We start from the raw sequence: 27,596 nt of genomic DNA, 5'->3' as shown, positions 1-27,596 counted from the left end.
CAGTAGTCCAGACGGGAGACAATATTTGCTTAAAGCTTGTCGGATCATAAAAGTGCCAACTTTAGTCTGACAGTGGGTTTACTGAAATGCATAGATTCTCCTCTAGTAGATATGGCAGATGTTATTGTGTTCCCAGTAAATCTTGCTTCCTCCAATACTGACTCTAGTTCATCTTGCGTATCTGTTTTACAAACTAGAGATCAGTAGAGATTTGATAGATCAGTTCTGTAGAAACATGTACTAGTATCACAAGGTGAGATACTGTATGGTTGTCAGTGGTGATACATCCGTCACTTTATTTACATCATCTCTTTAAACCTCTGCTGCCATCCGGTGGCCATTGACGCTAAGACATGTGTGATGTGTTGCACATGCTGTATTACACACAATACATAACCCCAAAAATAGTGAGCCAACATGCTTTCAGCACTTTTATTTCCATTATTGATCAAAACTAATTTTATCATGCTCTCTCCTCTCTCTCTGCAGCCAGTGGAGGCTCCTCAGAGGAGGAAGGGGAGGACCATCCTCCTCAGTGAATTTCAGAAAAATGTAAAGTGAAACATTACAAAAGTTTAAGTTTTTTGATAAAAATATATTAAATATATTCACCAAATAATTTATTAAAACAAACTGTTTAGTAATGAAGGTCTACAGTAGCCTCAGCAGCGCTTTGTAGGGTAGCACCATGGTGTAGCCGGAGGACGGATAGCTTCTGTCCTCCTCTGGGTACATTGACTTCAATAGGAAACCTAGGATGCTCATGGTTCTCATCCCTTTCCATAGACTTACACAGTAAGTATGATAACTTCCGGAGGACATCCTTCAACGTATCAGAACTCTTGCAGCATGAACTGATATGTTGATATGATATGTCCACCCAATCAAAGGATCAGAGAATTCATCTAGTACTGAAAGCATAAGCTACAGCTAGGTAGCAGTGCAGTCCATAACATGTGGTGTGTAGTTCACCCAAAGAGAGAGAAAGACAATAGTTTAACAAATTAATTTCTTCTAAAATTAAGGAGAAGCAAAAGAGAGAGACTTATTTTTTAGTATATATTTTTTACTTTCACTTTCACTGACTTAGCTAGCGAATGCTAGTTTAGCCTACTCAAAACACCCGGGTCAAACAAGGGGATGCTATGTTAGCTAGCTGGCTATGGCTTTCCAACAATGGAACTATTCTAAGAGTTGCCACCGGGACCCGCAAGTTTAACTGCTAAACTGCTTGCTGTACACTGTACTGTATGATTGTAGCGGGTTTACTAACGAGTTAGTTCCAGTGGCTATGTTGACTATGACATTAATATGGTGACAATGATGTAGGCTGTGTGTATTAGTTATGGTAGGAACGTTTGGGTTGGTTTTTTCGCCTGTTCACAGGTTTTTTCGCCTGTTCACAGACAACTGTTGTATTGTGCACTGAAGTCCACAAGCGAAGGGAAAAGGTGAGAGGAGGAGAGAAGGAATTATACTGAACAAAAATATAAATGCAACATGTAAAGTGTTGGTCCCATGTTTCATGAGCTGAAATAAAAGATCCCCAAAATTTTAGACAAGCACCAAAAGCTTATTTCTCTCAAATTTTATGTGAAAACTTGTTTACATCCCTGTTAGTGAGCATTTCTCCTTTGCCAAGATAATCCAAAGGCACTCTCAAATGTGTAGTTTTGCCAAACAACACAATGCCATCGATGTCTTAAGTTTTGAGGGTGAGTGTAATTGGCCTGCTGACTGCAGGAATGTCCACCAGAGCTGTTGCCAGATAATTGTAGGTTCATTTCTCTACCACAAGCCGCCTCCAACATTGTTTTATGGAATTTGGCAGAACTTCCAACTGGCCTCACAACCTTAGACCACATGTAACCAGTCCAGTCCAGGACCTCCACATCCGGCTTCTTCACCTGTGGGATTGTCTGAGATAAGTCACCCGGACAGCTGATGAAACTGTGCATTTCCACAACCAAAGAATTTCTGCACAAACTGTCAGAAACTGTATGCTCGTCGTCCTCACCAGGGTGTTGACCTGACTGGAGTTCAGCGTCGTAACCGACTTCCGTGGGCAAATGCTCACCTTCAATGGCAGCTGGCATGCTGGAAAAGTGTGCTCTACACAGATTCATCCTGGGTTTCAACTATACGGCCAGAAGGCAGACAGCGTGTGGGCGAGTGTTTTGCTGATGTCAACGTTGTGAACAGAGTGCCCCATGGTGGTGTTGGGGTTACGGTGTGGGCAGGCATAAGCTATGGACAACGGACACAATTGCATTTTATTGATTTGAATGCACAGATATACCTTGGCGAGATCCTGAGGCCCATTGTCGTGCCATTCATTCGCCGCCATCACCTCAAGTTTCAGCAGGATTATGCACGTCCCCATGTTGGAAGGAGCTGTACACAATTGCTGGAAGATGAAACGTCCCAGTTTTTCCATGGCCTGCATACTCACCAGACATGTCACCCATTGAGCATGTTTGGGAATGCTGTGGATCGACATGTCCGACAGCCTGTTCCATTTCCCGCCAATATCCAGCAAGAAGAAGAAATGGCAGCAGTTTTACGGGCGCCTAACCAATTGTGCTATTATGTGGGGTGTTTTCGCGTTATTTGTAACTTATTTTGTACATATTGTTTCTGCAACCGTATCTTACGGCAGAAAAGAGCTGCTGGATATCAGGACAGCTGTCACGGCCCTCGTTGGAATGAGGATCGGACCAAAGCGCAGCGTGGTAAGTGTTCATGATATTTTATTACTCAAAAAACACTCAAACAAAATAACAAAGTGGAAGGGAAAAAAACAGTTCTGTCAGGTGCTGACACTAAACAGAAACTAACTACCCACAAAACACAGGTGGGAAAAATGCTGCCTATGTATGATTCCCAATCAGAGACAATGATAGACAGCTGCCTCTGATTGGGAACCACACTCGGCCAAAAACAAAGAAATAGAAAACAAAGAAATAAAGAACCTAGAATGCCCACCCTAGTCACACCCTGGCCTAAACAAAATAGAGAATTAAAGCCTCTCTATGGCCAGGGCGTGACAACAGAGATCGCGACCACTCACCTCGGATTAGAGAAGATTTGTTCAACAACAAGCAAGACTCACATGATATCCTCCAAACACCCCACAGGGACGACATCCCAGTTATTCGCAAGCGGAGGCGACGCAGGTACAGAGGATGAAGAGCCGGATGCCTCTTCAGGACCCGCAGAAGGCGAGTAGGAAAGCTGCCGTTACCGTCAATACTACTCGCCAACGTGCAATCATTGGACAATAAATTAGACGAGGTACGATCACGAATATCCTACCAACAGGACGTTAAAAACTGTAATATCATATGTTTCACGGAATCGTGGCTGAATGACAACATGGATATTCAACTAGCAGGATATACGCTGCACCGGCAATATAGAACAGCACACTCTGGTAAGACGAGGGTTGGGCGGTCTGTGCATATTTGTAAACAACAGCTGGTGAATGAAATCTAAGGGAGTTTCTAGATTTTGCTCGCCTGAAGTAGAGTATATTGTGATAAATTGCAGACTGGAACATGTTCCGGGATTCTTCAGATGACATTGAGGAATACACCACATCAGTCACTGGCTATATCAATAAGTGCATTGAGGACGTCGTCCCCACAGTGACTGTACGTACATACCCCAACCAGAAGCCATGGATTACAGGCAACATTCGCACTGAGCTAAAGGGTAGAGCTGCCGCTTTCAAGGTGCGGGACTCTAACCCGGAAACTTACAGGGCTAACTTACAGGGCTTACAAATACAGGGCTAAGATTGAATCATACTACACCGGCTCCGACGCTGTTCAGATGTGGCAGGGTTGGCAAACTATTACAGACTACAAAGGGAAGCACGGCTATGAGCTGCCCAGGGAAACGTGCCTACCAGACGAGCTAAATCACTTCTATGCTCGCTTTGAGGAAAGCAACACTGAGGCATGCATGAGAGCATCAGCTGTTCCAGACGACTGTGTGATCACGCTCTCCGTAGCCGACGTGAGTAAGACCTTTAAACAGGTTAACGTACACAGGGCTGCGGGGCCAGACGAATTACCAGGACGGGTGCTCCGGGCATGTGCTGACCAACTGGCAGGTGTCTTCACTGACATTTTCAACATGTCCCTGATTGAGTCTGTAATACCAACATGTTTCAAGCAGACCACCATAGTCCCTGTGCCAAAGAACACAAAAGAAACCTGTCTAAATGACTACAGACTCGTAGCACTCATGTCCGTAGCCATGAAGTGCTTTGAAAGGCTGGTAATGGCTCACATCAACACCATCATCCCAGAGACCCTAGACCCACTCCAATTTTCATATCTCCCAAACAGATCCACAGATGATGCAATCTCTATTGCACTCCACACTGCCCTTTCCCACCTGGACAAAAGGAACACTTATGTGAGAATGCTATTCATTTATTTATTTATCCGTTATTTTACCAGGTAAGTTGACTGAGAACTCATTCTCATTTGCAGCAACGACCTGGGGAATAGGTACAGGGGAGAGGAGGGGGATGAATGAGCCAATTGTAAATGGGGGATTATTAGGTGACCGTGATAGTTTGAGGGCCAGATTGGGAATTTAGCCAGGAGACCGGGGTTAACACCCCTACTCTTACGAGTGCCATAGGATCTTTAATGACCTCAGAGAGTCAGGACACCCGTTTAACGTCACCCTACACAGGGCAGTGTCCCCAATCACTGCCCTGGGGCATTGGGATAGTTTTTTAGACCAGAGGAAAGAGTGCCTCCTACTGGCCCTCCAACACCACTTCCAGCAGCATCTGGTCTCCCTTCCAGGAACTGACCAGGACCAACCCTGCTTAGCTTCAGAAGCAAGCCAGCAGTGGTATGCTGGGTGGTATGCTGCTCATTGACGACAGCTCAGCGTTCAACACCATAGTACCCTCAAAACTCATCACTAAGCTAAGGAACCTTGTACTTAACACCTCCCTCTGTACCTGGATCCTGGACTTCCTGACGGGCCGCCCCCAGGTGGTGAGGGTAGGTGGTGGTGAGGTGGTGAGGGTAGGACCGAGCACCCCCCTATTCTCATCGACGGGGCTGTACTGGGACAGTTTGAGAGCTTCAAGTTCCTTGGTGTCCCCATCAACAACATACTAGAATGGTCCAAACACACCAAGACAGTCCTGAAGAGGGCACGACAAAGCCTATTCCCCCTCAGGAAACGAAAAGGATTTGGCATGGTTCCTGAGATCCTCAAAAGATTCTACAGCTGCAACATCGAGAGCATCCTGACCGGTTGCATCACTGCCTGGTACGGCAATTGCCTCCGACCGCAAGGCACTTCAGAGGGTAGTGCGTACGGCCCAGTACATCACTGGGGCTAAGCTGCCTGCCATCCAGGACCTCTACACCAGGCAGGGTGTCAGAGGAAGGCCCTAAAAATTGTCAAAGACCCCAGCCACCCCAGTCATAGACTGTTCTCTCTACTACCGCATGGCAAGCGGTACCGGAGTGCCAAGTCTAGGACAAAAAGGCTTCTCAACAGTTTTTACCCCCAAGCCATAAGAATCCTGAACAGGTAACCAAACGGCATGAGGGACAAGGTGGTCACACCAGATACTGACTGGTTTTCTGATCCACGCCCCTATCTTTTTTTTAAGGTATCTGTGACCAACAGAGGGCGTATCTGTATCTCAGTCATGTGAAGTCCATAGATTAGGGCCTAATTAATTTATTTCAATTGACTGATTTCCTAAAATCTTTGAAATTGTTGCATGTTGCATTTTATATTTTTGTTCAGAGTATATACTGTATAGGCTACATCGAGCAAAGGGATCATGCGGTTTATATGTTTATATGGCTGCTAATTCTGTGTTTGCATGTGATCAGGGGTGTATTCATTCTGCCGATTCTGTTGAAAAGCCTTTCTTAAACAGAAACAAAACGGAACGAAACGGGGATAAACATACCTGAATATGTCCAATAGAAACTCTCGTCTGCAACTGTTGGACTCATTTTTACAACCTAGATCAGTTAGATGCAGGCAAGAGTGTGCATGGCGGTATTGAATGTGTCACTGTCTGTCACCTTCATTACTCTGATTTCTCTGGACCTGTGCGCCTACATGTAGTAGCCTAAGCCTATCCATGTTACATTGAGCAGGGTGAAGTATGAATGACAGTTATCCAATATGTTGTAATAGAAATAAGGCCATGCTCATAAAAACATTGAAATAAAGTCCTCCCTCATCATAAATGGCATCTAACGCCACTGTCTGCACATGGTGAGCAATATTTTTGTAACATCAAAGCACAATATCGAATCACATGCATATCGTGTCGGCACCTAAGTATAATACACACTTGAACATGTGTGGAACAAGACTAACATTAATTCAATTATCATTACTTAGGTGCCGACTCGTCGGCTCAGGGATTTGAACTAGCGACTGTTGGGTTACTGGCCCAACACTCTAACATCTAGGCTACCTGCCACCATATCAGGACAATATCGTTTTGTGAGGTCCCTGGCAATTCAGAGTCCACTCGTACTCAGGTTCAACTAGACTAGGGGTATTTCTGTCTGCTTTGCTGTGATCTTTTACTCTTTCATATCCAGGGTAAGGCAAGGATCCTGCAGGGATGTGTTTCTGTGTGTGTGTGTGATCTGTGAATAGTCTCGCTACATGTATAAATGCATCATACGACAGCCTACAAGGGAAAGCATAGTGAATATAGAACCATTACAACAGATGATTGTAAAGAGAGGATGTATGACTAAATTATTCCTTGACATGCCATCATGATACTAAACTGTGACAATCGTGTGTCACCACCATCGGGTAAACGACGGCGAGGCAGTAATTGCCAAAGGCTGATTGGCCTTAAGCAAATGGATGTGAGCTGAACAGCTGTAATGCTCCTACTGACCACTTGAGGGAAGCCTTGTCACTGCAATAGGCTGGAGAGGCAGAGTGGAAGAGAGAGAGCCAGCAGGTGAGCTGAGGAGGCCTGACATGTCTTGGATAGAGCTCAGCAAGCTGTCTCCTCTCATAACATGTCAACCCATGCCCCTACGCAGCAAACCCCATATCACTCACCATCTCCCCAGCCCCTGCCCAGTGTCGGTATCTGGGTAGGAGAGGCTTGTCTGACAATATCAATCAGTCACCATACACAAAGAGGAGAGGAGATGACATGGGCATACTGTCACACCCAGGCAGTCTGTCATCATTATGAGTGGCTGCTGTTTTAGAGGGTCATTTGATGCTGACGCATAATCCCTACAGGGTAAACTGACACCATCTTCTATGGGCAGAGTAAGCAGAAGGTCTGAAACATGACACTATTGCCTGGTTCAAGAAACACTTTCACAAGAACAAGAGAAAGTAATGATGATAACAACCACCACCTGATGACGACGATGATAATCAACTGGTTCCCACATACTCACTCTACCACCCCCACTCTGTAGCATCCACCTGGGTGATGCACGACATGGCAGCCATTTTGCTCCATGAAAAGCCTATTCATTCCCACTTCATTTCACAGTCAGATCCATTAGGCTTCCAATTTTCTCCACTTCTATAATTACCTTCCTATTATTGATTAACTTTCTATTTCATCAACTCGTTTAGTTAGTTAGGTCCACACTGAAAGCTCGTCGCATGGCCAGTACTTTGAGAGAGGGGGTTCATTCAGCTTGAGTTAAAAGATAACTGTGTGTGTGTGTGTGTGTGTGTGTGTGTGTGTGTGTGTGTGTGTGTGTGTGTGTGTGTGTGTGTGTGTGTGTGGTGGCGAGCGGGGCTGTAGCGGTTGAGTGTGCATATTACAGGGTGATTTAAGGAGGAGTCGGGAAGCAGGGCAACTGATGGGCTTTCAGGAGAAGAGGAGAGGAGGAGCTGTGGGCTGGAACACCTCGTTCCTCTTCCTCATTAATACCCATCCCACACAGCCTGCCTACTCACTCCTCCTCTTCCTCATTATACCCTCACCATGCAGCCTGCTCCTTCTCCTCCTCTCCCTCTTCTTCCTCTCCCTCATCTTCCTCATTAAGACCCACCCTGATTGCATCTTCCTCCTCCTCCTCCTCCTCCAGTCCATCTGAGTAGAGAGGGGGTGTGTATGAGGTGATGTTTCTGAACAGGCTGCAGGCTAGCTGTGAGTTGGACAGAGTAATGGAACCCAACACAGTCATGGTGTTGAACACTGAATGTCCTGTCCTGTCTTGTCTGCACCCATCTACATACCCTTGCAGCCTCCCTCACAGTCTCATCGGCTCTCTCTGTGACTGTGTGCTTTTCAATGAACACACTAAAGAGTCAGGAGAGAACTGCGACAGAAGGCGTGAAAGAGAGGGAGAGACTGAAAATAAAGGAGGGATGTAAGCATGTAAAGAAAGGCTGGAGTAAGGGAGGAGACGCTGACAGCCAGGGAGTAGAGAGGGAGGCAGCCAGGGAGGGGACGAGAGAGAGGGAGGCAGCCATGGAGGAGAGAGAGAGAGGGAGGCAGCCAGGGAGGAGAGAGAGAGAGGGAGGCAGCCATGGAGAGAGAGAGAGAGGGAGGCAGCCAGGGAGAGAGAGAGAGAGAGGGAGGCAGCCAGGGAGGAGAGAGAGAGAGGGAGGCAGCCAGGTAGGGGATGAGAGAGAGGGAGGCAGCCAGGGAGGAGAGAGAGAGAGGGAGGCAGCCAGGGAGGAGAGAGAGAGAGGGAGGCAGCCAGGGAGGAGAGAGAGAGAGGGAGGCAGCCAGGGAGGAGAGAGAGAGAGGGAGGCAGCCAGGTAGGGGACGAGAGAGAGGGAGGCAGCCAGGGAGGGGACGAGAGAGGGAGGCAGCCAGGTAAGGGACGAGAGAGAGGGAGGCAGCCAGGGAGGAGAGAGAGAGAGGGAGGCAGCCAGGGAGGAGAGAGAGAGAGGGAGGCAGCCAGGTAGGGGACGAGAGAGAGGGAGGCAGTCAGGGAGGGGACGAGAGAGGGAGGCAGCCAATGCGCAGCTCTGCATCTTGAGAGAGAGCGAGTGAGGGAGAGAGAGGCTCTGGCAGGCAGTTGCTCTCAAACGGATAGACCCAGTGTGATGCTGCTGCTGGATGTGAGCTCCTGTCCTCCTCTGCCCCGCTCTCTGGTTCTAGCTCTAGCTGACTGATTGACTAAGCCTGGGTCTGTGGTTTTCAGAGCTGCTCTAGTTTTTTCCCTGGGCTGAGGAGAGAGCCACCGTGCTGGGGCTGTGTCTCTGGCTAACTGCCTGTCCTCCTGGTTCTCTGCTCCTATCTGGCTGACTAACTGGTCCCGGTGCAGGCAGAGTGGGGTGGAAGAGTGCAGGGCAGAGGGGCGGTAGGGGCTGAGGAGCGCGGAGCGGTGTGGAGGTGGGGGGACAGGCGAAATGAGCGTGCCGCTGCTGAAGATCGGGGCGGTGCTCAGCACCATGGCCATGGTGACCAACTGGATGTCCCAGACACTGCCCTCTCTGGTGGGACTCAACGGGACCACCGTCTCCCGAGGGGGCACCTCTGAGAGGATCGTCAGTGTGCGTACAGTAGACGGCTCTTTTCCCATCCTTTCTATCTGTCTGCTGGGTGGATGAGTTGGAGACCGGGAGAGGGGTCTCAGAGCGGTAGGGTGGTTGAAGTGGGGTTGGTGGGGGTGGAGACCGGGAGAGGGGTCTCAGAGCGGTAGGGTGGTTGAAATGGGGTTGGGGGTGGGTATCGGAGAGGGTCTGTCTACTGGGTGGATGAGTTGGAGACCGGGAGAAGGGTCTCAGAGCGGTAGGGTGGTTGAAGTGGGGTTGGTGGGGGTAGAGACCGGGAGAGGGGTCTCAGAGCGGTAGGGTGGTTGAAGTGGGGTTCGGTATCGGAGAGGGTCTGTCTACTGGGTGGATGAGTTGGAGACCGGGAGAAGGGTCTCAGAGCGGTAGGGTGGTTGAAGTGGGGCTGCGTATCGGAGAGGGTCTGTCTGCTGGGTGGATGAGTTGGAGACCGGGAGAAGGGTCTCAGAGCGGTAGGGTGGTTGAAGTGGGGTTGGGTATCGGAGAGGGTCTGTCTCACGGGGGCGGCGCTAAGAGAAATGATAGAGGATGAAAGCGGTGCATGTGAGAGCGATGCTGCTGGGAGTCAGGCGAAGTGGGAATGATGTTCAGGGTCTTGTGTGAGTGATGCTCCCAGGGAACTGATCCAGAATGATTTTGCTGTGTTGATTGCTGGGAGGAGAAGGAGAATCAGGGGAGAACTGCCCTGCTGGTAAATCCTCTGTGTGCTGTGGGTGATCAGAGCTGGGATACTGCTGCTGTAGTGAGGGATGAGGATGTTGACTGATATGTCAGAGAGCTGGAGGGTGTGATGATATGATGATATGCATGATGATATGCAAACTCTGAGGTGATGATGAAGATGATGATGATGGAGGGGGGGGGATTTGGGCTCCAGCTCCTACACACCCTATTCCAGTTGGATGCGTATCTCGTTCCCCCATCTCTCTTTCCTTCGTCCCCGGTGTCCAAATCCACCGACTCTGTAAAGGTGTATGCGTTCAGAATCCAAGCCAGGGACCTTCATTTTGTTATCTCCTTGAAAAGTACATTATGTTGGGTCTCATGTGAGGAGCGTGTTAAAAGATTGAGATGTGAAGGTTTGTGTAGCTTGTTGTGGATGTACACCTGTGTACACTGTGATGCATGTGTGGTGTGACTGTGCATATGGGTGCTCCATATGGATGAGATGAGAGGTGTTGAGAAGTGTCAAGCAGAGGAATGCATCTGTCATGTTCAGGATCATTAGTAGCGAGTAATAGCCTTTGGTTCTTTCCTGAGTCTATTTTCATGACATCTGCTCCCTTATTAAACACCCAGCCCTGATGAAATGTGTGTGTCCAGCACTGTCCATCTGTGTGTGTCCAGCTCTGTCCGTGTGTGTGTGTCCAGCTCTGTCCGTGTGTGTGTGTCCAGCACTGTCCATTTGTGTGTGTCCAGCTCTGTCCGTGTGTGTGTGTGTGTGTGTGCGCATGCCTGCCTCATGCCTGCCTTCCTTAGTGTGTGTGTGTGTGTGTGCCTGCCTTGTGTGTGTGTGTGTGTGTGTGTGTGTGTGTGTGTGTGTGTGTGTGTGTGTGTGTGTGTGCGCGCACTTACAGGTGTGTATTTATTGGTCAATTCTCCCTATGGTCTCAGGAGCTGGGGTCCATCTGTCCAGAGAATTAGGACTCTATCTTCCCAATCTTTCCTCTATCACAGAGCCCTATCCTCAATCAGTCCAGTCATATCATAAAAGCCTGCTGCACCAACAAATACCACTTTATTGCACCGAGGCACCCAGCTGTAATAACTGTCTCAACGGCTCACTGGAGGAAACATTGTTGATGTTTTCACGGTTGAGGCTGAGCTCTATGTAGGTGTTGACCTTGTAGAGAGAGGTCTAGCAAAACATTCCCTGAGATGCATTTATCTATTCTACAAGCGCAGATACTTCTCTTCAAGTTCAATATCAATATAGCTTGTGTCTGATCTGTGTGTTTCTTAGAGCTTTAGCTTTTGAGGAACTAGCAAGGATGACATTCCCATAGTGTCCCTGAATGAGTGGTACAGGAGTGGTTCTACTTCCTGCCTGGGTGGGTGTGGTCTAAGTGGACTTCTTCTCCAGTGGACATGGACTGTAGGACCTGGCTGCTGATTGGAGGACGGCTTATAATAATGGCTAGAACGGAGCAAAAGGCAACCATGTTTGATGTATTTGATACCATTCCACTAATTCCACTCAAGCCATTACCTCAAACCCATCCTACCCAATTAAGGTGCCACCAACCTCCTGTGGTCCCAATGTCCATACCAGCATCCCACTTAGAATTCATGGCCAGTACATGAGATCATTTGAAGTAGATGGTATATTAGTATTGATAGTAGTGTGGCTATTGAAACAGAGCCATGGTCTGGAAGAGCTACTTCAGGAGGGGCATTGACATCAGTTCTGCTTCCATGGTTGATGTGGTGAATCTGGACTTGATGTTGTGGTGATGGAGTCATCAGAGAGGAGGACTATTTCTCTTTTACCATTTCACATGTTCTGGTTCAACAAAGAGCCAATTTGTGTTGCTCCTTATTTTTCATCTCAAAAAGCAACATCGAAGGCTTCCATCAACAACATGTTCATATATTAAAGTCCCAATGACAAATACTTGGAGACATGGTAGATTGGGTGGAATCTAAACACATAAAACGTTCTAAGGTTCAGCCATGCAGATGAGCTGGAGGTTAAACCTATGGAAGCCATGGGGGTTAAAGCATTAGAGGAACATTTGACTAACGTTGTTGTTAGGTTCATTTCAAACTCGCTAGTCCTTTCTTGGGTCGTCTTGTGATGTTGTGGCACCAGTGTCCCGATGGCCATGTATGACTGCTCCTCACCCTAGTGTCCCCATGATCAGTGTCCTGATGGCCATGTATGTCTGCTCCTCAGCCTAGTGTCCCCATGATCAGTGTCCTGATGGCCATATATGTCTGCTCCTCACCCTAGTGTCCCCATGATCAGTGTCCTGATGGCCATGTATTTCTGCTCCTCACCCTAGTGTCCCCATGATCAGTGTCCTGATGGCCATGTATGACTGCTCCTCACCCTAGTGTCCCCATGATCAGTGTCCCGATGGCCATGTATGACTGCTCCTCACCCTAGTGTCCCCATGATCAGTGTCCCACATTCACACTCCTCTGAGCTACAATCAGTCTGCTCCACTTGCTTTCGTTCCCTTTCCAACAACCATCTGAGCTGAGCTGGTCCATGCGCGTGTGGCACTGCACTCAACATCCAAAGAAGTTAACCATAGTGAGTTCTTCAAAAGGACTGAGCAACACATGCCTGAGTCCAAACATGGCTAGCCTGGGTATGGTTAGCATGGGTATGGTTAGCATGGGTATGGTTAGCATGGGTATGGTTAGCCTGGGTATGGTTAGCCTGGGTATGGTTAGCCTGGGTATGGTTAGCATGGGTATGGTTAGCATGGGTATGGTTAGCATGGGTATGGTTAGCATGGGTATGGTTAGCATGGGTATGGTTAGCCTGGGTATGGTTAGCATGGGTATGGTTAGCCTGGGTATGGTTAGCCTGGGTATGGTTAGCCTGGGTATGGTTAGCCTCGGTAGTGCAAAACCAAACCGTGAATAATCCAATAAAACAAGACACAACCTTGAGACCAGACGGTATGGCAGAACTCTATTACACTATCAAACAAGAAACAAGTGTGTGTGTGGGCAGTCTGTCAGACACACACTCCACACAGTGCTGTTGTCCCTTTGATCTCTTGTATTAATAATAAAGCCATGCAGAAGAATGAAGAAGAAGGGAAATATCAAAAGAGCCGAAGGAACAAACAATGGTCCCACACAAAGAGAGAGAGGCCTGCCACTCAGATCGGGGTCTCTACGCCAGTCTGGCTACATGGTGTCCATGACTGTAAACTTTAGCACGTCCCAAGGCCAATCTAATAAATCTGACTCCATGATTGATTTATGACGGCAGATGAAAGGGCCAACTCAGATTAAAGTCGCTCTGTGGTCTTTTATCCATATTCATACATAGTTATTTTATGTTTGACGGTAGAACCTCTTCTCTTGTTATTTGAAGCTCTTAGATCCTCTATATGAATGAATATTTAGATCTCTATGATGAATATTTATGAGGTATGATATAGCATGGAGTTAGAAGGTATAGATATACATCAGATAGATAGATCACTTGTGGAGATGCTCTACTGGACACATTCACCAATCATCCTGACTGCAAACACACACACATACAGTTGAAGTCGGAAGTTTACATACACTTAGATTGGTGTCATTAAAACTCGTTTTTCAACCACTCCACACATTTCTTGTTAACAAACTATTGTTTTGGCAAGTCGGTTAGGACATCTACTTTGTGCATGACACAAGTCAATTTTCCTACACTTGTTTACAGACAGATTATTTCACTTATATTTCACTGTATCACAATTCCAGTGGGTCAGAAGTTTACATACACTAAGTTGACTGTGCCTTTAAACAGCTTAGAAAATTCCAGAAAATGATGTCATGGCTTTAGAAGCTTCTGATAGGCTAATTGACATAATTTGAGTCAATTGGAGGTGTACCTGTGGATGTATTTAAAGGCCTTCCTTAAAACTCAGTGCCTCTTTTCTTGACATCATGGGAAAATCAAAAGAAATCAGCCAAGACCTCAGAAAAAAAACATTGTAGACCTCCACAAGTCTGGTTCATCCTTGGGAGCAATTTCCCAATGCCTGAAGGTACCACGTTCATCTGTACAAACAATAGTACGCAAGTATAAACACCATGGGACCACACAGCCTTCATACCGCTCAGGAAGGAGACGCGTTCTGTCTCCTAGAGACTAACGTACTTGGGTGCGAAAAGTGCAAATCAATCCCAGAACAACATTAAAGGACCTTGTGAAGCTTGTGGAAGGCTACCTGAAACGTTTGACCCAAGTTAAACAATTTAAATTAAATTCTACCACATACTAATTGAGTATGTAAACTTCTGACCCACTGGGAATGTGATGAAAGAAATAAAAGCGTAAATAAATCATCCTCTCTAAAATTATTCTGATATTTTACTCTGATTAAATGTCAGGAATTGTGAAAAACTGAGTTTAAATGTTTTTGGCTAAGGTGTATGTAAACTTCAACTGTATACACTGAATGTACAAAACATAAGGAACACCTTCCTAATATTGAGTTGCACACCCTTTTGCCCTCAGAACAGCCTCAATTTGCCAGGGCATGGACTCTACGTTCCACAGGGATGCTGGCCCATTTTGACTCCAATGCATCCCACGGTTGTGTCAAGTTGGCTGGATGTCCTTTGGGTGATGGACCATTCTTGATACACACGGGAAACTGTTGGCCGTGAAATACCAAGCAGCGTTGCAGTTCTTGCCACACTCAAACCAGTGCGCCTGGCAGCTACAACCATACCCCGTTCAAAGGCACTGAAAACATTTGTCTTACCCAATTCACCCTCTGAATGGCACACATACACAACTCATGTCTCAATTGTCTCAAGGCTTAAAAATCCTTGTTTTAACCAGTCTCCTCCCCTTCGTCTACACTGATTGAAGTGGATTTAACAAGTAACATCAATATAGGATGATATCTTTTGCCTGGATGCACCTGGTCAGTCTACAGTATGTCATGGAAAGAGCTTGATCCTAATGTTTTGTACACTCAGTGTAAATATATATATATATATACAGTGTTCTAGTGAAAAGTTTGGACACACCTACTCATTCAAGGTTTTTTCTTAATTTTTTAAAACTATTTTCTACATTGTAGAATCATAGTGAAGACATCAAAACTATTAAATAACACATATGGAATCATGTAGTAACTAAAAAAGTGTTAAACGAATCAGATTCTTCAAAGTAGCCACCCTTTGCTTTGATGACACCTTTGCACATTCTCTTGTCGTGGGAATTCTTCCCTTACATTCTCAACCAGCTTCATGAGGTTGGCACCTGGAATGCATTTCAATGAACATGTGTGCCTTGTTAAATACTGGAATGTCTTTCCTTCTTAATGTGTTTGAGCCAATCAGTTGTGTTGTGACATGAAAAGGGTGCTATACAGACGACAGCCCTATTTAGTAAAACACCAAGTCCATATTATGGCAAGAACAGTTCAAATAAGCAAAGAGAAACGACAGTCCATCATTACTTTTATTTATTTCATTGTTTTATTTATTTAAATCAGTTAACAAATTCTTATTTACAATGATGGTCTACCAAAAGGCCTCCTGGGGGGACAGGGGCTGGGATTAAAAATAAAAAATAAATACTATATAAATATAGGACAAAAGTCACTTCATGACAAGAGAGACAACACGACACTACACAAAGAGAGACCTAAGACAGCAACACATGACAACACAGCATGGTAGCAACACAATATAACAACAACATGGTAGCACCACAACATGGTAGCAGCACAAAACATGGTACAAACATTATTTGGCACAGACATCAGCCCAAAAGGCAAGAAGCTAGAGACAACACATCACACAAAGCAGCCACACCTGTCAGTAAGAGTGTCCATGATTGAGTCTTTGAATGAAGAGACAGATAAAACGGTCCAGTTTGAGTGTTTGTTGCAGCTCGTTCCAGTCGCTAGCTTCAGTGAACTGAAAAGAGGAGCGACCCAGGGATGTGGGCTTTAGGGACCTTTAACAGAGTGTGACTGGCAGAACGGGTGTTGTATGTGGAGGATGAGGGGTGTAGTAGATATCTCAGATAGGGGGGATTGAGGCCTGAGAGGGTTTTATTAATAAGCATCAACCAGTGGGTCTTGAGACGGGTATACAGAGATGACGAGTTTACAAGGGAGTATAGATTGTAGTGATGTGTCCCATAAGGAGTATTGGTGGCAAATCTGATGGCCGAATGGTAAAGAACATCTAGCCGCTCGAGAGCGCCCTTACCTGCCGATCTATAAATTATGTTTCCATAATCTAGCATGGGTAGGATGGTCTTCTAAATCAGGGTTAGTTTGGCAGCTGGGGTGAAAGAGGAGCGATTACGATAGAGGAAACCAAGTCTAGATTTAACTTTAGCCTGCAGCTTTGATATGAGCTGAGAGAAGGACAGTGCACCGTCTAGCCATACTCCCAAGTACTTGTATGAGGTGACTACCTCAAGCTCTAATCCCTCAGAGGTAGTAATCACACCTGTGGGGAGAGGTGCATTCTTCTTACCAAACCACATTACCTTTGTTTTGGAAGTGTTCAGAACAAGGTTTAGGGTAGAGAAAGCTTGTTGGACACTAAGAAAGCTTTGTTGTAGAGCATTTAACACAACATCCAGGGAGGGGCCAGCTAAGTATAAGACTGTATCATCTTCATATAAATTGATGAGAGAGCTTCCTACTGCCTGAGCTATGTTGTTGATTTAAATTGAGAAGAGCTTGGGGCCTAGGATCGAGCCTTGGGGTTCTCCCTTGGTGACAGGCAGTGGCTGAGACAGCAGATTTTCTGGCTTTATACACTGCACTCTTTGAGAGAGGTAATTAACAAACCAGGCCAAAGACCCCTCAGAGACTTCAATACTCCTTAGCCGGCCTACAAGAATGGAATGGTCTACTGTATCAAAAGCTTTGGCCAAGTCAATAAAAATAGCAGCACCACATTGCATACCCGAGAAAATACTATAGACATCAAGAAAGCCAGTCAGTTGATTATCGACAAGTTTTTCCAACACTTTTGATAAACAGGGTAAAATAGAAATATGCCTATAACAGTTAGGATCAGCTTGATCTCCTCCTTTCAATAAAGGACGAACCGTGGCTACCATCCAAGCAATGGGAACCTTCCCAGAAAGGAGAGATCGGCTTGGCGATGATAGGGGCAGCAACCTTAAAGAAGAAAGGGTCTAAGCCATCTGAACCAGATGTTTTTTCAGAGTCAAGTTTAAGGAGCTCCTTTAGCACCTCGGAGTCAGTGACTGCCTGCAGGGAGAAACTTTGTAGCTGGGCTGGGGGAAAATAGGGAGAAGCATTGCGGATAGTCGCATTAGAAGGGGTGGGAGATGAGGAAATGTTGGACGGGCAAGGAGGCATATCTGAGTCAAATAGGAATCCTGACTTAATGAAGTGGTGATTAAAGAGCTCAGCCATCTGCTTCTTGTCAGCAATCACATCATCAACATTAAGGGACATGGGCAGCTGTGAGGAGGAGAGTTTATTCTCCAGGTCTTTAACCATTTTCCAGAACTTCTTGGGGTTAGATCCACAGAGAGGGAATTGCTCTTTAAAGTAACCAACTTTGGCCTTCCGGATAGCCTGAGTGCACTTATTTCTCATATGCCTGAATGAGAGCCAGTCAGCCTGAGTATGCGTGTGCTGAGCCTTTTGCCAAATGCAATACTTGAGGTGGAGTAACTCTGCAAAATCACGGTTGAACCAGGTGCTCTTTTTAATTCTCATTTTCTTTTTGGGGGGCGTGTTTGTTAACAATACCACTGAAGGGGGGACAAAATGGCGCCGTAGAGAGAACACGGTGTTTCAGCGAGCTCTCGTGGCATTCGTAAATGTATATTCTTACATTAATCTTCTAGCTTGAAAAAGTGGTAGAATTGGCTAAATAAGTTACCATATAATGAGTCTTGACGACTATTTCGCAAAAATCTCCGACAACATGCCCAGTAGAACTACTAAGAAGTCGACCAAAACCACCACCCCTGTGGATGTGCATGAGGAGCTAGCTAACGTTAGCGAAGCACCATTGCGGATCCAGGCACAATGGACCTGATGATTCAAAAGATGACTGATAACATTACTAAAGTGATCGATGCTAAGATAAGAACGGTCTTGGAAGCAATAGCAGGCCATTCAGCTGAAATACAGAGCGTTGTGAAACGTGTTGTTGAGGCGGAAGGAAGAATTGCTGCAGTGGAAACTTCAACTACATCTATGGACGCTAAGATAAAAGCACTTGAGAAACAGGTGCGCAAAATGGCGGAGCACATTGACGACTTGGATAATCGAGATGCAATATGCAATATGTAATATTCGTGTTGTGGGACTCCCGGAAAATTCTGAAGGGACACGTTCAGTAAAATTCTTTGAGGAATGGATCCCTGGCTACCTACAAATGGACACTAAGGCTGGTCGTGTGAAGCTGGACAGAGCCCATCGCTCTCAAGCACCGATACCCGGTCCCAATCAGCGCCCACGGCCGGTGGTTATAAAGTTCCACAACTTCACCGACAAGCAGCGCGTCATGGATGCGGCTAGAAACATCGGCTCTGATGGTAGTCAACATAAAGGTCCAAAGGTCTCATTCTTCAATGATTATTCCACAGCGGTTGTACGAAGACGCAAAGCGTTTGATGAGGCGAAGGCTCGACTCAGGAGAATGAAGATGGACTACGCACTGTTGTACCCGGCCACATTGAAGATTATGGTCAACGGATCACCTAAAAAGCTCTACACACCTGAAGAGGCTGCTGCGTTTATTGACTCTCTCGGGTAAATAACTTTAAGCTGCACCTCCACAGCATTGAATAACTTTGTTTATTTTTGGTTGAATCTGATCATGAAACAGTGGTGTGAGTCCTCACGTACTCCGGCTCAGTAATATTCGTATCTTTATTATTTTTCTTGCTAAAGTAATAGCCGCTATAGCTCAGGCTGAGATATGTGTGAATCCATATTGGTGCCCAGGCTTGGTTTTAGGTGGAAGAGCCTCAATCTTCTTCTATTGATTTTCTTTTCCATATATATAAAGGATGAGGCTATTGAGCGGCAATGCGGACTTAAGAGTCTACATTGGAGAGTTGAAATCCCCTGCATGTTAGCTAGTGGGAAAACCCCCTTTTGGATCTTTACATGTTTAATTTTTGGGTTTAGTATAGTTCGAGTTCAGGGTTCATATTTTTTGTTTATGCTCAGTGAGATAGAGGAGAGTTCAACACATGGAAAAAGGTACCACCGCACTTTTACAGTAGGATCCAGTCTGGATATTGAATGGTCAAGATACAATGGCAGATAACAGACTGCGTGTATGTACATGGAACATTAGAGGGAGCCATAACCCCATTAAAAGGAAGAAAGTACTGTCTTTTTTGAAAAAATAAAATATTGATATCGCCCTGTTGCAAGAAACTCATTTGGATGATAAGGAGCACCTGAAATTACAACAAGGAGGGTTTGGTCAAGTGTTTTTCTCATCATTTACATTCCAGAAGTAGAGGTGTAGCAATTCTGGTGAAAAAGAACTTACCACTTAAGGTCTTGAATTGTGTGAAAGATAAATTTGGTCGCTTTGTTATAATTAATGGTACTTTACAAGGGCAGAACATTTCCATAATGAATACTTACTTCCCCCCTGCTCAACCCCCTGATTTCCTCACTAAGGCATTTCTAGACCTTTCAGAATTAAACTCGGACACTGCAGTGGTTGGAGGAGATTTTAACTGCTTGTTGAACCCCCTTATTGATAGGCTTCCCAGTGGTATAGCTTCACTCTCTCCTCAAGCTAAGTCACTTAAAGCTATTTGTGATGATCTGGGGTATGCGGATGTCTGGAGAGCTTTTCATCCCTCCAACAGAGAGTTCACTTTTTTCTCTGCACCTCATGGATGTCAGACTAGAATAGATTATTTTTTTATACCCAAGACGTCTTTGCAGTCTGTTTTATCCTCTAGGATAGGAAGCATAGTCATATCTGATCATGCTGAGGTGATCCTGGACATAAAACTCAACGGGGCATTCAATCGGTCAAGACATTGGAGGTTGAACACAACCATTCTTAAAGAACATACATTCACATCATATTTTATAACAGAGTTTAAAGCATTTTTCTCTATTAACTCTCAATCAACAGATAACCCCTCGCTCCTTTGGGAGACCTGTAAAGCGTATGCCAGGGGTCTGATTATGTCGTACACAGCTACTAAGAGACGGAAAAAGCGGGAAAAGCAAAAAATGTTAGAGGGTGAATTAGGAACTAAAGAGAAGGACTACATTAAAACGCCCACTCCTGCCCTATTAAAGGAAATATCAGTCATTAGATCAACGTTAGACTCTCTCCTAACACAGGACGCTGAAAAGAAAATGAGATTTGTCAGGCAAAAGCTATATGAACATGGCGATAAGCCAGGAAAGTACTTGGCATACCTAGCTAAAAAGAGGGCTGACTCTCAGTCAATTGCTACTATTACTGATTCTGATGGTAATCATTTATATGAAAATAAATTGATAAGTGAATTCATTTAAGAAATGTTATACAAACCTTTATGCCTCAGAACTGCCAAAGGATGCACCCAAATTAATGGAGAACTTCTTTTGTAAGATTGAGCTCCCTACTATCTCCGAAGAGCAGAGGTCCCTCCTTAATGCCCCTATTACCAAGGAAGAGATAATGTTCGCAATTAAGAATCTGCAAAATGGTAAGGCCCCAGGACCAGACGGGTTTTGTAGTGAGTTCTATAAAGAGTTCCATGGCCTGATCCTTGAGCCATTGCGTGATATGTTTAACCACTCATTTTCAAATGACCAACTCCCTCAAACGCTGAGAGAAGCCAACATTTCACTTATTCTCAAAAAGGGAAAATGTCCAGAGTCTTGTTCCTCGTACAGACCAATTTCCCTTCTGAATGTGGATAGAAAATTGCTTTCTAAAATTCTAGCCACAAGATTAGAGGACTCACTGCCACTAATTGTGAAAGGAGACCAAACTGGCTTCATTAGGGGCCGTAAGTCACGCAACAATGTCAGGCGGCTTCTTAATGTAATTCAAGCCTACCAACAAAGTGCTGTGGATGGTCTTGTGCTCTCCCTAGATGCTGAGAAAGCATTTGATCGTGTGGAGTGTTCTTACCTATTATTTGCTCTAAATAAATTTGGTCTGGGGGACAACTTTATAAAATGGGTGAAAGTTTTATATGATGATCCTCAGGCTGCTGTCCTTACTAATGGGCTACGGTCAAATAGCTTCTCTATACACAGAGGTACCAGACAGGGCTGTCCTTTATCCCCCCCTCCTCTTTGCACTCGTTATGGAACCACTGGCCGAGGCCATCAGGGTAACGCCTGCTATACAGGGGCTGCTCATTGGTGATGTTCACCATAAAATAAGCTTGTATGCTGATGATGTCCTGATATTCATCTCTAGTCCCGAGACTTCAATTACATCTCTTATTAATATTATTGAATCATTCAGCGAATTCTCAGGCTACAAGATTAACCTTACTAAGTCAGAGGCTATGCCACTTGGTAGCCTAAACTCTGTACCTAATACTTCTTCCCCCTTCCCTTTTAAATGGTCTCCCTCAGGTTTCATGTATCTGGGTATATTTGTAACTCCTAAATTCCAGCTAATGTACAAAGCCAATTTTGTTCCCTTGTTTGATACAATAAGACAGGATCTGGAGCGCTGGAACTCTCTCCCGATTTCTTGGTTGGGTAGAATATCCCTCTTGAAAATGAACATTTTACCTAGACTACTTTACCCAATCTAAATGATCCCAGTATTACTCTCCAATAAGGTAATAAAGGATGTAAATGGATGACTAAGTTCCTTTATATGGAGTAAACGCAAGCCAAGACTTAAGATGGCAATATTGCAGCTGCCAAGTTCTATGGGCGGCTTGGACCTGCCCAACATCAGGTTCTATCAATGGTGTGCCCACCTTTGTTATATTTCTGACTGGATCACAAATGATGACTCCTCTATTTGGTTAGACATTGAGACTTCTCTTTCAAAACACCCCTTACAGGATCTTTTATTTTTCAGAAGTTTCAAGTCTGTAGAAGATCACTGCAATAATCCCGTTACACTTAACACACTCAAAGTATGGAGGTCAGTTCAACGCTTCCTGGGAAGGTCCAAACTAACCTCTGCTCTTACCCCAATTCTTAACAACCCAGATTTCAGTCCAGGATTGCTGGATGCTGGCTTTAACTTATGGCTTAATAAGGGCGTACGCAGGCTAAATTACTTATTTGCTGATAAGATTTTGTTGTCATTTGAGCAGATGGTCGAGAAATATCGACTCCCAAAGCAGGACTTTTTCCGCTTCCTACAAGTAAGACATTATATTCTGAAGAGCACCACCTTAATTGGTAACCCTGATGTGTCTCTCATTGAAAGAATGCTTTTTTTTCCCACAAAGGAACATGTCTGTAAATCTGTTTTATGATACTTTAAGGTCATTTTCTGCTGTCAACACACAGAGGGTGAAACAAGTGTGGGAGAAAGAATTGTCTGTTACTATTGACGAAGAGATGTGGGAGGACATTTGGAGATATGCAAAAACAATATCTATATGTAACCGTACTAGAGCAATCCAATTAAGAATAATACACAGATTGCATATATCCCCAAATCGCAGACATGCTTTTAGCCCCACTTCCTCTTCCCCTCAGTGTCTTAAATGCAAAACTGATACAGGCACCCTAACACATTGTTTATGGTCATGTACCAAAATACAAAGATACTGGTCTGGTGTTCTGCAAGAAATTGAAAAGATCCTAGGGGTTGATCTAGAATTGGACCCAGTTTCTTTACTGTTAGGTCTCCCTAGAAGGCATGTTACTTCTGTCGGTAAAAGGAGGCTTTACAACATCCTTACCTTCGCAGCGAGGAAAAACATCCTTTTACAGTGGATTAGTGATAAGGTTCCTTCTATTAAAGATTGGCATAAGATACTATTTGAATGGGTGCCTCTGGAATATCTGACATGTACATTGCATTCTAAAACAGACCAGTTCTACAAAGTATGGGAACCTTATCTAAATTACCTAGAACCTGAGGTATCAGCTATTATGCTGCAAGGATTCTCTTAGAATGGCGGGGATCTATGAATTTCAGAACTACACTGTACGTTCCATGTGTGGAACCTAACCTCTTGGTTTAAACTGAGCTTTTTTGTTTAATTTCTGTTTGTAAGTTTGTTTAAAATGTATGTATTGAGAGACGCAATGATGGTGATGGGGTGAGAGAAGCACCGAGCGGGAAGAGGAAAATGGTGTACGTATGTATGGGTGTGTATATATGTGTGTGCGTGCGCGTATGTATGCGTATGTGTGTGTATATGCATGGATATATGTATGTGTGTGTATGTATGTGTATGTATGTATGTGTATATATATGCACGTAGATATGTGTAAGTGGGTGCTGTTTTTCTTGGTTTTGTTCTGTGTGCTTTGTCTCTGTTGTTGTATCTCTTAATATGGGTGAAAATTGTGAAATTCCAATAAAAATACTGTTACAAAAACAATACCACTGAAAATATCAAAAAAGAAGGTCCAAGAGTCTTCGGCAGAGGGGATCAAGCTGATTCTATACCATTTTATAGAGGCCAGTTCATGAACGAAAGCTTGCTCATTAAAGTTGACAAATCAGAACAGGTCATTTCACTGAGCAGCCATTACGAACACAGGCTGTAAAACAGTGATAACTAGGGTCATTACAGATAACATCAAGGAGAGTAGCCATTTCTGTGTGTTTGGAGTCATACCTTGTTGGATTGGTAATAATCTGAGAAAGATTTAGGGAGTCCCATTGCTTTAGGACTTGGTCAGGTGGTTTAAGCATGTCCCAGTTTAGGTCACAGAGCAGGACAAATTCAGACTTAGTGTAAGGGGCCAGGAGAGAGCTTACGGCAGGTAGGGTACAGGCCGGTGCTGATGGTGGACGATAACGCCCAGCAACAGTCAACAAAGAGCTATTTGAAAGTTGAATGCTTAAAACCAGCAAATCAAATTGTTTGGGGACAGACTTGGTGGAGACAATCGAACACTGAAGGTGATCCTTGGTAAAGATTACCACTCCCCCACGTTTGGAAGATCTGTCTTGCTGAAAAACACCTCACAAGTACTCAACTGTTATCTTCATTAAATAATACCCGCCAAACACAAGTCTCAGCGTCAACAGTGAAGAGGAGACCTCGAGATGCTGGCCTTCTAGGCAGAGTTGAAAAAAAGAAGCCATATCTCAGACTGGCCAATAAAAATAAAAGATTAAGAACGGCAAAAGAACACAGACACTGGACAGAGGAACTCTGCCTAGAAGGCCAGCATCCCGGAGTCGCCTCTTCACTGTTGACGATGAGACTGGTGTTTTGCGGGTACTCTTTATTGAAGCTGCCAGTTGAGGACTTGTGAGGCGCCTGTTTCTCAAACTAGACACTCTAATGTACTTGTCCTCTTGCTCAGTTGTGCACTGGGGCCTCCCACACCTCTTTCTATTCTGGTTAGAGCCAGTTTGCGCTGTTCTGTGAAGAGAGCATTGTTTTTATTCATCGTATTCTCTTCCTGTCCTTACTTTACCAATGGTTGCGGGTGTTCATTTCATAAGGAGTTAGTTCACTAACACAGGATGTAAAGTTGGCTCATGTTCCTCACTAGGAATTTTGAATGGGTGTGCCAGGGCCTGGTGCCAGGCTGGTCAGGGTAAGAAAGGGCAGGGCAAGTTACACTCCGACACCATTTTATAGACAGGAGCAAAGCCACGTGCCTTAATAGCACTTCAGGCCCTTCCACTGAGAAGAGCAGTATGTGACAGGAGCAAGAGCAAGAGCAAGTGGGAGGGAGGGAGGGAGGGAGGGAGGGAGGGGAGGGAGGGAGGGAGGGAGGGAGGGAGGGAGGGAGGGAGGGAGGGAGGGAGGGGGGGGAGGGAGGGAGGGAGGGAGGGAGGGAGGGAGGGAGAGAGGGAGAGAGGGAGGGAGGGAGAGAGGGAGGGAGAGAGGGAGGGAGAGAGGGAGGGAGAGAGAGGAGAGGGAGGGAGGGAGGGAGGGAGGGAGGGAGGGAGGGAGGGAGGGAGGGAGGGAGGCACAAGAGGCACATACAGATAGAGTAGAAGCAATAGGGACCTTTTAAAGAGGGACTGGGGGAGGAGGGAGAGAAGAGAGTGATGAGTTTATGAGTCATATTATTGACCAGTAGCCATGCTGTGCTGATTGTGGTAATCAGTTTTACTCTGGACTGCATGGGGAGACCAGGGGCCCTGCTGCTGCTGTGTTGCTGTGATTGTGTGATTCTTCATTGAGTTATTTAAGACCAGCAGCTGGCCTGCGTGCATTCAGAGGTTGTGGGACTACTGCTCATTTGAGGTAGGAGTGTGTGTGTGTGTGTGTGTGTGTGTGTGTGTGTGTGTGTGTGTGTGTGTGTGTGTGTGTGTGTGTGTGTGTGTGTGTGTGTGTGTGTGTGTGTGTGTGTGTGTGTATGTCTGTGTGTGTGTGTGTGTGTGTGTGTGTGTGTGTGTGTGTGTGTGTGTGTGTGTGTGTGTGTGTGTGTGTGTGTGTGTGTGTGTGTGTGTGTGTGTGTGTGTGTGTGTGTGTGTGTAGCTCATCATGGCAGGCCGGTAATGAGGGAGAGGTTCAGGTGATCTTTTGGCCATGACATAATTATGCGTATCGGAGTGGTGCTGGAGTGTTTGTAACCCAGCAGATAGAGACAGATGTTTCCTGCCTGGCTGTGGGCATCGCTGGGCAGGCAGCGGCTAAAGACGGAAACACCAAGCAGGCTACATCACGTTGCAGAGAGACACACTCACTGCTCACTTTCCCTCAAATACTGTACTCCAGGCTTGGAGACCCCTATTCTCTCTTTCATCTGTCCTTCAACTCCCTCTCTGACTCGTTGTCTCTTCTTCATCTTCCTCTCTCAGACCCCTTTTTATCCCCTCTTGCCCTTCTCTCAGACCCAATCTCTCTCTTCTTCCCCCCTCTCTCTCTCTGCTTATGAAAGTTGTAATATACTTCCCGTCACGCTCATAAAGTGGGGAACTGTAGATTTATAATCTAATTTATCCCGGCTTTACAGCGCTCCGCTCTGCTCTGCTCCGCTCCAGGGTCGGCCTAATGAAACACTGGAGGAAGTCAGTCCTGCAGGCTTGAGCCCGCAGTGTAGCCCAGCCGCGAACACCTAATTGGTTAATCCCCACGGTAGTTATTTAGTTGGGGCTCTACTTGTAATGAGGCTGGCTGTGAGCTGATGGGTGAGGCGGTGGATAGCTGTTGAAATATAGTAGATGTTTGATGAGGTAGAGATGCCAGTGGCAGGGTGGTGGTACTGCAGGAGATTGGGTCACCACGATAGAGACACTGTGATATCACCCACAGGTGTGTTGAGCTCTCAATTCATCAGTCTTTATGGTCATTGCTCAGTTTGTGATCAAAGATTGATCATTGGTCATTCACCTGATCACTTGTCTGAGCATTTATCACTCATCTGTTTATCCACTCAGCTCCTAGCGTTCATTCTCAATCTAAACTCAGCTAACTGTTTCTCCTTAGGACAATGTTTAGAGGTTAGAAAGAAACACAATCACCCATAGTTCAATGATGAGTGAGCTCAGTGATGGCCACAAAGAATTCAGCCTTCTCCCCTCATCTCACCTCTCCTCACCTCTCCTCTCCTCATCTCAACTCTCCTCATCTCAACTCTCCTCATCTCATCTCACCTCTCCTCATCTCTCCTCTCCTCATCTCAACTCTCCTCCCCTCTCCTCATCTCACCTCTCCTCATCTCTCCTCTCCTAATTTCATCTCTCCTCTCCTCATCTCTCCTCTCCTCATCTCTCCTCTCGTCATTTCACCTCTCCTCATCTCACCTCTCCTCATCTCAACTCTCCTCATCTCTCCTCTCCTCATCTCACCTCTCCTCTCCTCATCTGTCCTCTCCTAATCTCACCTCTCCTCATCTCTCCTCTCCTAATCTCACCTCTCCTCATCTCTCCTCTCCTAATCTTACCTCTCCTCATCTCACCTCTCCTCATCTCACAAGTTCTCTCCTCACCTCACCTCTCCTCATTTCACCTCTCCTCACCTCACCTCTCCTCATCTCTCATTTCCTCATCTCTCCACTCCTCTTCCCCGCCTCCAGCAGGTATGGTACTGAATGTGTCACTCACTCTTCTGACTGTGCAGAGATAGAGACAGAGATAGAGACAGAGACAAGCCACTGGCTCAGCAGCTAGAGGAAATTGCTTCCATCTCACTGAAATTAGACCCTTTTCCTATTTTCTCTGTCAGCCTTTCTTCAACCGCATGTCTCTCTCTACTTCCTTCACTCTCTGTCTAAGTATCTCTCTGTCAATCTAGCATGGCAGCATGGCTGGTGGGGAGAAGATGGTGTGCTGTG

The 27,596-nt window shown here is 45.6% G+C and overlaps 1 protein-coding gene across 2 annotated transcripts in view; it reads left to right on the top strand.

Annotated features, from left to right (window-relative positions):
• Positions 1–27,596, top strand: part of LOC121841130 (noelin-2-like) — a 97,669-nt gene that overhangs the window by 42,447 nt on the left and 27,626 nt on the right. The window contains exon 1 of one of the 2 annotated variants that reach the window (XM_042307527.1): positions 9,021–9,510. The exons of the other annotated variant lie outside the window; for it this stretch is intronic. Coding sequence (XP_042163461.1) covers positions 9,367–9,510 — 144 coding nt within the window. The 5' untranslated portion in view covers positions 9,021–9,366. Of the gene's footprint in view, positions 1–9,020; positions 9,511–27,596 lie in introns of those variants that run through there. 2 annotated transcript variants of the gene reach the window in all.

This window comes from Oncorhynchus tshawytscha, linkage group LG27 (assembly GCF_018296145.1).
Source record: "Oncorhynchus tshawytscha isolate Ot180627B linkage group LG27, Otsh_v2.0, whole genome shotgun sequence".
Classification (NCBI taxonomy): domain Eukaryota; kingdom Metazoa; phylum Chordata; class Actinopteri; order Salmoniformes; family Salmonidae; genus Oncorhynchus; species Oncorhynchus tshawytscha.
The sequence above is the reverse complement of the archived record's forward strand: the minus strand, read 5'-3'. Positions and strand labels throughout refer to the sequence as shown.